Raw genomic sequence first — 14,095 nt, forward strand, 5'->3', positions numbered from 1 at the left:
GCAGAAAAAAAAAAATAAACAGTTTCCTCCCGAGAAGTTTCATAAATAATATCTCCAGAGCAGTACATGTGAGCCAATAGGTCACAAAATATTATTTAAAGCTCTGTCCAGAGAAAGGTCAGGGCTTCAGAAAAAGTAATTTCATCAGAACATCAGGAAAATAAATCTATAACCCGTTATGTGATTTTTAAAAATCACCGCCCCTCTTTTTGTGTGTAAGTCATTAATTTTTGGTCATTTATTTGAGGCTGTAGTTTATGGCTTAAATCACCCAAGATGTGTATTACTTCCTGGGCCTTTTTTGCACCCCCGACAGTCAAACTCCCCACAGTTGAACTTAACTCACTTTGTTAGTCCCTCTCACAGTATCCTACACTTTCTTTCTGAGCTCTTCCCACATTTTATAGCTACATATTTGTTTATCTTTTATAGATGATTGGCTTCAGGAAGAGGGAAATCGTGTCTTTTGGTTTGTTTTACTCTTGTATCCTCAGCACCTTGCACAAGTAGATAGATACACACTAAGATCTTAAAATGCTCCCTGAATAAACAAGCACTCGTTATGTACCAAGCCACATGCCAGGGGGTTCTGACGCACAAGAGATGAGCAAGGCACAAAATCCTTCGGTTGTTCAGTCAACTGAGGAATTCATGCAAAAAACATTAATGGCGATAATAAAATACAGCGCGGCACAGCCGTCCACAGCTGGGCTTCTGAAGTGTTAGGTTAGCTGGGATGGAGAACTGTCTGGGTGCTGTGGAACGGCAGAGAAGGAAACACAGAGGGCAGCTTCTCATTTATGTTGGGCAAGGAGAGGCGAGGAAAAACTACAGTGGAGGGGAGATAGGCTCTGACTATCTCAGATACCTCAGATGTCTTCAGAGATGAACATGAAGATTTCTTCTTGCTAAAAAGGAAGGTTTAATGAACATTTATTATAACTGATGATAAATGTACATGAACATTTCTTCTTGATAAAAAGGAAGGTTTATGTAACATTGATTATAACTAATAATAAATGTAGTTCCCTCACATCCATTCTATTTACTGCCCAAAAGATCCATGTAAACTCTGAGTTATCCATGTTTGTGAATTTTAAATATATGGATGTTTAAGCTGAATAAACACACATCATACACAAAAGTGGGTGGGATAATTTCTGTGTTCGGACAAGGACATTTAAAATACATTTTTTCCTTAGAGAATTTGGTAAGGCGAAAGGACAGAGAAATAAGTATTTGGTAAGTTTCAAAGCTTCTTGACTTACTGATGAGTTTACCTGAAGATTAAATCCTCTGGAAATTTGACAACATACTGTAGAGCTGTGGTGGCCCAACCCCTGGGCTACAGACCAGGACTGGTCCCTACCCTGTTAGGAACCAGGCCAGACAGTAGGAAAACCAGGCAAGGGAGTGAAGACGTTCCATCTGTACTTACAGCCGCTCCTCATCACTCCCTGGTTCTGCAATATGGTGAGTTACATAATTATTTTATTATACATTATGATGTAATGATAATAGAGATAAATGTAATGTGCTTGAATCGTCCCCAAACCATTCTCCCACCATGAAAAAAACAGTCTTCCATGAAACTGGTGCCAAGAAGTTTGGGGACTGCTACTCCTGGAGAGAGAGTGTGAGGAGGGAGGTACTGTCATATCTCCCTGGTGGGAATTCAAACTGATATGTACCCTTCAGAGATAATTTTGGCAACATTGAGCAAATATTACCCAGATTTTGCCTTTGTTTTGACAAATTACCTTAGCAAATCCATTTCTATAAATAGACAACAAAGCTAGACTACCCAGAATAAAAAAGACATATGCCTGAAGTTTTTCACTGCTGCACCATTTGTAATAGCAAACACCTGGGAGCAGTCTGCATGGCCATCAGTCGGGGACAGGTCGGGTAAACACCTGATGGGGGTAAACTGCGGCTCCTCACAGCTGAGAACAGCAATGTGACCTCAACTTTATATAGTCTCCGAAATTCCTATCAAAATCTCGGCTGGTTACAAGCTGATCTTAAATTTCATTTCGAAATTCAAGGAATCTCAAACTCAGGAAATTAAAAGACTAGCCAAACCCATCTTGAAAAGGAAGGGCAAAGTGGGACGGCTCCCACTTCCCAGTTGCAAACCTTGCTGCAAAGCTGTAGCCATGGAGACAGGCTGGTCCTGGCATGAGGATGGACATGGAGCAGGGTTGAGCCTCGTGTTTATAGTCAGTTGACTTTTAGCCAGAGTGCCAGAACGGTTCAGTGGAGGAAAGTTGTCTTTTCAACAAATGGTGCTAGAACTGGACATCCAAAGATGAAAGGATGAAATTGGATCCCTACTTCCTACCATACCAAAATTAACTCAAAATGGAAAATAGGTGTAAATGTATAAAACTCTTAAAAGAAAATAAGATCTTTAAGACCTTGTAATAGACAGCTGTTGTTTAGATACGATACCAAAAAGACAAGTGATACAAAAATAAATGGGACATTATCAAAATTAAAAACTTTTAAGATAGTGTCTATTACTATCTAGGAAGACACCCTAGAGAATGGGAGAAAATATTTGCAAATCATCTATCTGATACATGACTTGCATCTAGGTTATACAAAGGGCTTTTACCAATCATTAATATAAAGGGGAATAATTCAATTTAAAAATAGATAAAGGATTTGAACAGTTTCCAAAAAAAAAAAAAAGATAAATAGCCAAAAGGCACATGAAAAGATGCTTAGCATTACTGACCATTACAGAAATGCAAATCAAAACCGCAAGGAGAGACCATTTCTCACCCATTACTATGGCTACTACTTTAAAAAGGGAAAATAACAAGTGTTGGCAAGCACCTGGAGAAATTGGAAAGCTATACATTGTTGGTGGGGATGTAAAATGGCACAGCTGCTACAGAAAACAGTTTGGCAATTCCGCAAAAGGAATTAAAGATAGAACTACCACTCTCAGTTAGGCAAGTCCACTCCTATGTGTATACTCAAAAAAAGTGAAACCAGGGACTCAAATAGATCCTTGTCCACCACGGTTCATAACAGCATAATTCACAATAGCCAGAGGTGGAGACAATTCAAATGTTCATCAGCAGATGAATGGATAAACAACATATGGTACACTCATACAGTGGAATATTACTCAGCCTTACAAAGGAGTGAGATTCTGTGCTACAACATGGGTGAACCCCAGAAACATTACGCTAAATGAAATAATCCAAACCCAAGAGGACAAATATTGTATTAATATGCTGCTTCTCACATGAGGTGCCCGGAATAGACAAATGGATAGAGACAGAAAATAGAACAGAGGTTACCAGAAGTTGGGGAGAGGGACAGATAGGGAGCTCTCATTAAATGAGCACAGAGTTTCTGTCAGCAATAAGGATAATGTTCTGGAAAAATGTTGTAATGATGTTTGCACCACCTTCTGAATGTGCTTAATGCTACTGAATTGTACACATAAAGTGGTTCAGATGGTGAATTCTGTGTTATGTACAAAAATCAAAATGTTATAATCCCATAATTTATGTATTGGTTGTTTTATTTTCAGCAAAATTCTATACATGTACCAGCATATGTGTGTAATATGTTTATTTTCCTTTTGTGGTTGTTGGTTTATATCCTTTTAAAATATATCCTTTGTATGTTCCCTAAGCATCTGTATACTATAGTGTATACCTATTCTTTTCCTCCCTTTGTCTTCATGAAATACTGTTTAAGAAGTCTTTTTGTATCAGCATATAGATCTGCCTTTTTATCCATTGAAATACAAAGAAAAAATATACAGCTGCCTCATCAAAAAACATTGTATCATCTGTAGCATAAATTTACTGTAATTCATTTACAGTAAATGATATGCTAGCTATCAATGGGCATAAAATTTCTTTTTATCTTATATTATATAATAAGTATCCTTATACATACATCCTGGCATACTTTTTTTCCAGTGTAGCCATAGTGAAAGTTCCTTGTCATGATATTATAGGGGCCAAAAGCCACGTGCTTTATAAGGAGGTATTTCCAAATTATCCTCAAAGGAGGTTTCAATAAATTACCCTCTTGCCAGAGCGTATGAGAGTGCATGTTTCTCCACATCCTCCCCAACAGGGGCTTTCATCAAGCCTTGATGGAAACGTTCACATTCCAAAGCATTAATGAATAGAAGCCATGACGTACTTGCTTAGACTACAAATTGCTCCCTCTGAACTTACAGCAGAGAGAATTTGGATTGTTGTCTCAACTTGGTTCCAACATTATCCAACCCACAAACCTTTCTTTTATTCATGTTACCACATTGTATAGTTTAGTTAAAAACAAAACAAAACAAAAACACAAACACAGCTGGGCATTGTTTTTACAGACTGTTGAAATCTGACTTTTGCAAACCTTGGGTTTTCTCTATTGTCCTAATGAGTTAATTGGGTGAATAATATTTGATTTTTAAAATGAAATTCGCATCAGACATCCCTTGAAAAAGCCTTACAGAGCCACAAAAAGAGAAACATGATGGGTCCTGACTCCTAAGAAAGGTTTTAAAATTTAAATTTGTGCTTAACTACCCCCTCCTGCCTGTTCTCAGGGGTTCCTTTTCCGGAGGCTAATGGTTTTCATAAATGTGGAAAGCCTGCTGTGAGCACTCCCTGTTCAGGCTCTGAAAAACACAGGTTAACTGTTCCATCGTTTTAGTGCCTGGGACAACCTTTCCTTACTCTGCAAGATGGGAACATCAGAGCTGACCCTAGCTCATGGAGAGTCTTAAGTGAGGATGTGGACAGACAGTTATGCAAGAGGATGTGGGTTCTCCTCCTGTCGTGATTTTCAATCTTTCTTAACTGTAACTCATAACAAGAAATACATTTTCATCCCAACCTAGTAGATATATTCACGGAGTCACATTAAATTCACAAAAATGAAAGATTTATTAATACGGTTTAGCACTATGTTTTCACAGCCTTTATCCTATTATTCAGTCTATTTTCTTTTGTTTTAAAAAATGCTTGTCACAACCAACCAAACTGCTTTCACAATTCCTTAATTGATTTTGACTCACAATTTGAAAAACAACTGCATTTGAGAATATTTTAGATTTCCAAACCTTGGAGTTTTATTTCAGATTTATTTCAAGATGGCCTTTGTGAGGCTCAAGTGCCTCTTGTGATTTACTTGGTGACCATACCAATCTCTAAACATACAGTGTCCACTAGGTGAGGATTACATTTCAAAGCTATAATAAATGAGTATAATTGTGATGGATGTGTTACTTAGTTCAATGTAAGCATTTCACATTGTATGTCAAAGAAGGACACTGAACCCCATAAATGCATCAATGTACAAAGTTATGATTTAATAAAAAAAAATACAGTGTCCCAAAAGTTGCCACCAATGTCATCATGCATAGGGAAAACGGGAAATTGTAGCTAAGTTTCCCTTTATTTACACAATATTCATTAGCAAATTTTTTAAAGTATTTACAAAATTATCTGTCCATGTTGGCCACCTCTTTGTAAAATATTGATGGTGAATATTTTTGAGTAAAGGTGTATTTAGCTGCAGTTTCTGATTTTCCCTGGGTATGGTGACTTTAGGGGCAACTTTTAGGACACCCAGTAGAACCTGGGGCATGTATGTCAGACTCCCTGAAAGCTAATGTTTTAACTTGCTTCTCCTTCTTTTCTTCAGTTCATTTGCTTATTGTTTTTTTCTATAACTGTGCAATCTGCATTTACGATAGTAGCCAGATGTGGAGGCACCAACAGAGAGAGAGAGCACCATCCTGCAACTTGATGGCATATTGGGCATAGAAGGAGTTAGTCCAAAGGCATGCCGGAAAATAGCTTTAGATTATGACAAATTCTGTGATAATAGTAAGGCACTGCATGTAACAGGGGACCAGATTTAATACAGAATATTGGAAAAGCATTCTGTGAGAAGTGACATTTGAGCTGAGATCTGAAAAATGAAAATAGGATATAACCAGGCACTGGCCAGCATCATGAGTGCAGGGACAGGTCACAGCACAACACCAGCTTCTGAGGCTGGAGGGGGCATGGACTGATAGTTGGACAATGGAAGGAAAAGATCTTCAAGTTAGGGCTGGAAAAATAAACCAAACAGTTTCCTGTTGACCATGGAAAGAGGTGAAGGGTTTTTTGAGGCTGGATAAAAGTCACATTTTAAAAATATAACTGCAGTGTGGAGAATGAATTGGAGAGGTCCAAGATTATACAGAGAGAGCTATGAATAGCCTATTGTAATGGTCTGGGTCAGGCATGATGGAGTTGGGTGGAATAGGGTGCTGATCTCTTGCTGGTTATCTTCTTTCTTACCTGGCACACTTTGCAATGAATTTCACATTCACTGGGAGCAGACCCTGTTAATTTTGGAACTGTCATCTGAGAAATAAATAAGCCATGATATGGTATATATTTTTAAAAGTAATAAAAAGGCAACAGTGGATATGTAATAAAATAGTGGAGGTATAAGGATGCTCTTTCTTTTTTATTATTAAAAAATCCCATTTTATGACATGAGTTTAAATATTCTACCTATCACCCAATTGTGTTATGCCCATGTAAAGTTCTGGAAAATAAAGTTCTACTCTCCCTCTGAGTTAAGAATCTGAGAGGGAGCATTTCAGATCTGATGTGCTGAAAGAGAAAGATGATTTCTAACGGCCAGACCTGCCTCCATGATTAAACTTATATTTATCCTGGCTTATGGAAACATGTGGCTTCTTGCCTGGGCCTCTTCTTGCTTTGATTAATAGCCCTCTGCACATGTGAACACAGCTGTTAACTGCTATGACCGGCATCTTTGTCAGTTTGTGCTTTGAGTAAAAAGAGCTTAACCCAAGTCCCAATAAAAATATTTGTTGATTTGGGCTCAATTAAAAAAAACAACATGGGCGGCACCTGTGGCTCAGTTAGTAGGGCGCCGGTCCCATATGCCGGAGGTGGTGGGTTCAAACCCAGCCCCGGCCAAAAACCACAAAAAAAAACCAAAAAAAACATGTGCCCCATTGGCGTTAAGTGGAATAATAGAAAAGGCCACTGGTCTGTCACCAGGTTTCTGACCTATACCTGGGAGCTTAACACAGCCAACCACTGGGGGCGAATTGAATCTGCCCTGCATGCTAACCCATTGAGTAGGTCTAGTAGGTTGTTTCCATTGGTATCGAGTTATGTGTGCCCTTAGCCCTCTCTTCTCCCTACTTTTGGTACCCAACCCTCACACCTCACCATCCCTACCATCTGCTACCCACCCTGAAAGGCCTCACTCATCTCCCAGGAGTAATCCTAGGAGCAATGGATCTTTGTGTTGTGTTATCTGAGAGCAGTGAGCAACAGCTCCCTACTAAAAGACCTGGAAAACACAGTGAATCTAATTTGTGTTGGTGTAGTTGGAAGGATGATGAGTCTTCGGCCAGTCATGGCGCTGGGATGCAGACTATCATTCTCCAAAAGATAGCACCAAGCATGTGTTTCTCAAACTTATACAAAGTGCTTCCTGTGTCTCTGTCCAAACTCTCCTAAGAACTTAATTTCTGATGTCTTCTCCATGAATCAGTCTTCAGCGGTAAACAAAATTTTATTTATCAAACTATTGGTTAAATCTTCATTCAAATGTTACTACCTTAGATTAATGCTTCATTGAATGTCTTTATTTTTCTGTTGTTTGTAAGTCCCCTCCTTATCCTTTAGCACAAAGATAATTATAAGGAAGAAAATGTACCAAGTGTAGTTCTCACACCATTGATATTCTACATTTATTTCATCAGGAAAGAATTTGTCACCAGGAATTTGTGTATATCCCCAGGTACTGCTGGCAGGCACTTAATTTTTTGATTCCACTAAAACTTAAAAATGTGATCTCCGTGGCATGATGTGTAAAAGGAACATGTCAAAACAGTGTTGCTATAGAGAACGTTATTATCTGCTTGGAGGGAAACAAAACAAATCTCAGGGACAGGGCTGCATTTTTACAGGAGGCTCTTTGCACTTCGAGAGGCCGAGTCTGCTCCCTGCATCTCATTTTCTCTTTCAGTCCTTCAGCACCAGGCTCCCTCAAGCATGAAGCCTCTGTCTGATCACACATCCCGCTTAAAACCCTTCAGTAACTCTGCAGTCTTTACAGCCTCATGAACGAGCTCCTGTCATGGGATCTGGCCTCTGCCTTATTCTTTGGGCACAAGCTTCCCCAACAGACCTGTTGTTTTAGCAAATCCAAACTGTTTACGTTTCCCTATTCACACTAGATTCTTTCCCACGTCCGTGCTTGAATCGTGCAGTTTTTCAAATGTTCCTTTTGTACCTGGAGAACACTTTGGCTGTACTGTTTGTCAGGTGCTTACATGTGTGCATTTCTCCGTTCAGAAGTGGAGGCGCTGCCGTGAGGAAGAGCTAGGGTAGCAGTTACAGAGTGCCTCAGAGCCTGCCTTGTCAGAGTCACTCAGCAGAAACATCAGATGTTGGCTTTATTTTTTAGTTATTATTATCACCAGTCTTCACAAGTTTGCTCAGGTTTAACCTTTGCAGAGAAGCTTTCCTTTCCCTCCCCAATTCAAAGACTTCTAAATTACTTCCTGGTATTGATCACTTATTTCTTTATTGCCTTCCCCTTTTTAAATCTTTTTCTTATCATTAATGTGAACATGATTTATTATAATGTTGCTGGGCAATGAAGTTGTTTGTAGGTAAAAATGAGCACAGATGGTTTGAGGATTCCCCGTAACCTGATGGATGTTCTGCAACAGTGTGGTTAGCATATGATCATGAACAGTAAATCAGTAAATGAATTCTCTTTATTTCTTGGGCTTTATTGCTGTGTAAGTGAACAATCAATGGATGCTTACTATATGTCAAGCATGACAATAAATATTTAGTCTTCAGTTTGATTAAATATTATATTATTCCCCTTTTACACACGAGGAAACTAAAGACCTAAGGCCCTTAGACCACCTACTCCCAAAGCCTGAGCTCTTAGCTCAAGAACACTCTGTTATGAGCTGCAGACTCTCATTTGCCGCTGAGACTCCTTAGCATGTAAACATATTTGATAAGTTTCCCCTCCTCATGCTGTTGCAGGTATTCCTTCCAAGATGAGGAAGACATGTTCATGGTGGTGGACCTGCTGCTGGGTGGGGACCTGCGTTATCACCTGCAGCAGAATGTCCACTTCCAGGAAGACACCGTGAAGCTCTTCATCTGCGAGCTGGCCATGGCCCTGGACTACCTGCAGAGTCAGCGTGTCATTCACAGGTCAGTCAGGTCCAGGGAGGCGGCTTGGAACCGAACGCACAGGAGAGAATCCACAACCTGGCTCATTTAGCAAATCCTTGTTGAACATGACATTTCATCTTCATTTACTTCTCGTAACAGTCCCCTTGGGTAGGTTGAGTGTCCTCATTTGCAGATTAAAAAAGAAAAAAAAAAAAAAACAGCTGAGCACATGGAGCTTAATTTGCCCAAGGTCACAGTTAGTAAATGAGAAAACCAGAATCAATGAATATTTAAAGAAGAGAAAAATGTGGCATATAGGAGCTTCATATCTCTTAAATGAATTGATTGAAATAGAAATGGAGGAAACACATAGAGAGAAAGAAACAGAATGGGAAGAAAGAAAATTCCTTAGGGAGAAAATATCAGTCTTTCTAACATCTGCTGTCATTCACTTTACACTAAATGAATCTCTAATTGTATGTGCTGAAAATGGAGGTAACAGAAGCAGTGTGCCCCCTGCACTTAGCATATTTGTAATAAGTAAAGATATAACACAAGAAGCCAGAAATCTACACAGATAATAGAAAGGATGATACTTTAAACTGATACAGAAATTAGTAATTTTAATGATGATTTCATATATAGTATCTTATTGGTTCTCTAAAGTAACTTGTGTATAAGATCACAGCAGATACAATTAGACCAGTATTAAATATGAGAAAATCATGATTTGTAGACTTGAAATTATCACCCAGATTTATTTATAAGAATTGTCAGCTAACCACATCAAAGCAGCTATTGCTTACTGATTGATGGCTTACTGTGTGCCACACATAGCTGTGTACTTTATAGACATTATCTTATCAAGTCCTCAAAGCTCAGCAAGGATTCCCCATTTCATCATAGTGTCCCCATTACACAGATGAAGAAATTGTGGCTCAGAGATTTGCAAGAGAAAAACTTTGAACAAATGGCATGGCTGGGATTTAAATCCAGATCTCTCTGACCCCAAATCCAGAGCTCTGTCTACTATGCCAACTTGCATTAATTACACATACGAAATATATGCATCGATGAAGTGTAAGTTATTAAATGAAAAATCAGCTCATGTGACTCTGTTGCTGTCATCTCTAATCCTTAAAGAATTTGCTGACAATGTCTCATTTAGTAAAAAGTTGGCTAGGTAAAACCCCTTGACTACCACCAGTTGACATTTATCTGCACTTTACCTTGATTAGTATAGAACCTGTGGATAAACGTGTAACATCACAATTTATAGATTCTTTGTGCCAACATAAATCCCTTTTTTGGAGGGGGGTGGGGCTACACACTTAAATAGTTACTGTTTAATGTTCCATATTTAGAAGGGCCTATTTGTATTAGAAACATGGTCTTCAGGCAACAGACAAATGGAAAGCAGCCCAGTTAATCCTGTAGGATTTGGGAAGTGAATTTGCGCACCTGGTATTTCGTCAATAACTGAAAATCCTACTCTCAAGCACTCTCTCTCTCTCTCTCTCTCCTATACTGGCTTTCTGGTCTCTCTTGTTGCTTTCCGAGGAGCAACTCTTCATGTGTGGAGTAACTCTTCATGTCTGTGGCCTGCAAAATCCTGTCAAAACCCGCACACTCATTTGTCTTCCCCCAAATTGCCAACCACGGCCTGTACTGTTGCCAATGTCGTAGGAATCAGAAAGGAGAAAGTTACAGGAGAAACCAGCGTGGCCTAAGAATGCCTTTGAACTCTTTCCCCTTTTCCTGTTTGAATTTGGGTTCTGTGCTTTCTTTCTTTGAGTTTCATTTTCTCTGTTGTCAGAAATCAAGATGCTTTGAGTATTTTTACTGTGTACTTGGAACATAGTGAGAAATTCAGAGGGAGAAAAAAAAAAAAAACAACAATATGCCATAATTTTTCCTCAAGGAGCTTACTAATACCAAGTATTGTTTTCCTGTCCTTTTCTCCCTTTATTCTCTTCCCTACTTTTTATTGCTCCCATCATCATTTTGGCACTCAAACCGGAAGCCAAGGATTAACTTTCTGCTTCTGGTCCTTTAGCCACCCACAATTACTGCCTGTTTTCTTTAGAAAGGCCACTTCATAGGAAAATATCACCTTACCATGGAAAATGAATGAAAGGCAAACAGTGGCATTTTGAATGCTGTGTTAAATTGAGGCAACATCCGTCTAGGGGCAGAAAGTGGAGGTTCATTTCTGTGGCCTGTGTGTACCTCCCATGTGTTGTATCTTATACATCATGGCTTCTTGTACCTCTCCTGAGGAGTTGTGACATTTGGGTGTGTGATCACTTAATTTATTTGTCTCCCTTACAAAATTATAAACTGTGAGTAGGGGCAAGTGCTCACTGTATAACCAGTATGTGGTGAAAATATGAAGCAATAGGCCCTGGCTGAGCCACAGGAATGGCCAATGGCCCAGAAGCCCAGGCTTGCAAATGAAACATTGAAAGTGCAGGTTTCAGGAGCTGGAGTTGGTGCTGCTGAGTCCTGAGATCGTCTCGTGCACCCCTGACGCCCGGACTTGCATTCTCGATCCCTTTTGGTTCCAAGTCCAAAATGGCAACTGTCAAGAATCAGCTGATTCTTAATGTTCTAAAGGAAGAACAGACCCCCCAGAATAAGATTACAGTTGTTGGGGTTGGTGCTGTTGGCATGGCCTGTGCCATCAGTATTTTAATGAAGGACTTGGCAGATGAGCTTGCTCTTGTTGATGTCATTGAAGACAAATTGAAGGGAGAGATGATGGATCTCCAACATGGCAGCCTTTTCCTTAGAACACCAAAGATCGTCTCTAGCAAAGACTATAATGTGACTGCAAACTCCAAGCTGGTTATTATCACAGCGGGGGCATGTCAGCAGGAAGGAGAAAGCCGTCTTAATTTGGTCCAGCGAAATGTTAACATCTTTAAGTTCATCATTCCCAATGTTGTAAAATACAGCCCAAACTGCAAGTTGCTCGTTGTTTCAAATCCAGTGGATATCTTGACCTATGTGGCTTGGAAGATAAGTGGCTTTCCCAAAAACCGTGTCATTGGAAGTGGTTGTAATCTAGATTCAGCCCGGTTCCGTTATCTGATGGGGGAGAGGCTGGGAGTTCACCCATTAAGCTGCCACGGATGGGTCCTTGGGGAACATGGATACTCTAGTGTGCCTGTGTGGAGTGGAGTAAATGTTGCTGGTGTCTCCCTAAAGAATCTACACCCAGATTTAGGCACTGAGACAGATAAGGAGCAGTGGAAAGAGGTTCACAAGCAGGTGGTTGAGAGTGCTTATGAAGTGATCAAACTGAAAGGCTACACCTCCTGGGCCATTGGACTCTCTGTGACAGATTTGGCAGAAAGCATGATGAAGAATCTCAGGCGTGTGCATCCAGTTTCCACCATGATCAAGGGTCTCTATGGAATAAAAGATGATGTCTTCCTTAGTGTTCCTTGCATCCTGGGACAGAATGGAATTTCAGACCTTGTGAAGGTGACTCTAACTTCTGAGGAAGAGGCCCGTTTGAAGAAGAGTGCGGATACACTTTGGGGGATCCAAAAAGAACTGCAATTTTAAAGTCTTCTACTGTCATAGCACTTCACTGTCCAGGCTACAACAGGATTTTAGTTGGAAGTTGTGCATGTTATCCTTTTTATCTGATTTGTGATTAAAACAGTTATATTAAGATGGCCCAGGAAGAACATCATTGTCCTAAAGTTAAAAATGAGAAGGGTTTGTAAATCCTACAGTTGTATCCTGATACTAGATGAACCTTACTTACCCTGTATAGTCCTAAATGGATTAGTGTAAGACAAACAGTTGCACCACTGCTGAGGCGTCACTGCCAATGTGGCACACGCTGCAGTTGCCCTTTGAACCAGATGTGTGTTTACTGGTGTTATATTACTTCTGGTTCCTTTACCCAACATGCCTAGTCCAGCCTTTTCCCAATCAGTCACATCCGGGGAGCTAATGTATAAATTCCAACATTGCATGTCCTGCGCATAACTGTCGTAAAGGATCTTATTTTGTGCGCTGTATTTATCAGTAGGGTACATTGCTGTATAATATAAAAAGAAAGATCTACATGTAAACAGTGAAACCAACTACTCAAATGTCATACCAACTGAACTACCCAATAAACCTTGAACAGTGGGGAAAAAAAAAAAAGTGCAGGTTTCAGGGCAGCCCCTGTGGCTCAGTGAGCAGGGCGCCGGCCCCATATACCAAGGGTGGCGGGTTCAAACCCGGCCCCGGCCAAACTGCAACAAAAAAAAAAAAAAAAAAATAGCCAGGCGTTGTGGCGGGCGCCTGTAGTCCCAGCTACTCAGGAGGCTGAGGCAAGAGAATCGCCTAGGCCCAGGAGTTGGAGGTTGCTGTGAGCTGTGTGATGCCACGGCACTCTACCGAGGGCGATAAAGTGAAACTCTGTCTCTACAAAAAAAAAAAAAAAGTGCAGGTTTCAGACCTACCATGGTTTTTATATCCGGCTGTCATCTAAATTATCATCCAAATCAGAAAACTCCAGAGAGCTGAAGAGGGCACTCTTAATTATGCTGTGAAAACAGTCAAAAGCCAGAAATATTCCGGGTAATTCAGGATGTGTATCAACATCCTTAAGATTTTTTTAGGATACCCTGTTTCCCTGACATCCTCCGAAAATAAAACCTACTTACAGGAAAGATAAGATGTCCCCTGAAAATAAGACCTAGCGCATCTTTGGGAGCACACCTTAAAATAAGACACTGTCTTATTTTCGGGGAAACAGGGTAGTAGTGACAACTTAGATGTTTTAATTCTGATAAAGTTCTGATGACCAGGATTTTCTATCCTCAGAGTACCGTATATCAATTAAACATGACACATGATTTTGAAAT

The 14,095-nt window shown here is 39.9% G+C and overlaps 2 protein-coding genes across 4 annotated transcripts in view; both read left to right on the forward strand.

Annotated features, from left to right (window-relative positions):
- Positions 1-14,095, forward strand: part of STK32A (serine/threonine kinase 32A) — a 157,075-nt gene that overhangs the window by 61,185 nt on the left and 81,795 nt on the right. For all 3 annotated transcript variants that reach the window (XM_053566321.1, XM_053566320.1, XM_053566319.1), the window contains exon 5: positions 9,087-9,260. In XM_053566321.1, coding sequence (XP_053422296.1) covers positions 9,087-9,260 — 174 coding nt within the window. The remainder of the gene's footprint in view (positions 1-9,086; positions 9,261-14,095) is intronic.
- LOC128568627 (L-lactate dehydrogenase A chain-like) lies at positions 11,710-13,373 on the forward strand. Its single transcript, XM_053566322.1, has one exon. The coding sequence runs from the start codon at positions 11,796-11,798 to the stop codon at positions 12,792-12,794; it is 999 nt and encodes a 332-aa protein (XP_053422297.1). The 5' UTR covers positions 11,710-11,795; the 3' UTR covers positions 12,795-13,373.

This window comes from Nycticebus coucang, chromosome 17, assembly GCF_027406575.1.
Source record: "Nycticebus coucang isolate mNycCou1 chromosome 17, mNycCou1.pri, whole genome shotgun sequence".
Taxonomy (NCBI): Eukaryota; Metazoa; Chordata; class Mammalia; order Primates; family Lorisidae; genus Nycticebus; species Nycticebus coucang.

Excerpts from the sequence above, each read along its gene's own strand:
- LOC128568627 (XM_053566322.1), top strand. The coding sequence starts at position 11,796 with ATGGCAACTGTCAAGAATCAGCTGATTCTTAATGTTCTAAAGGAAGAA.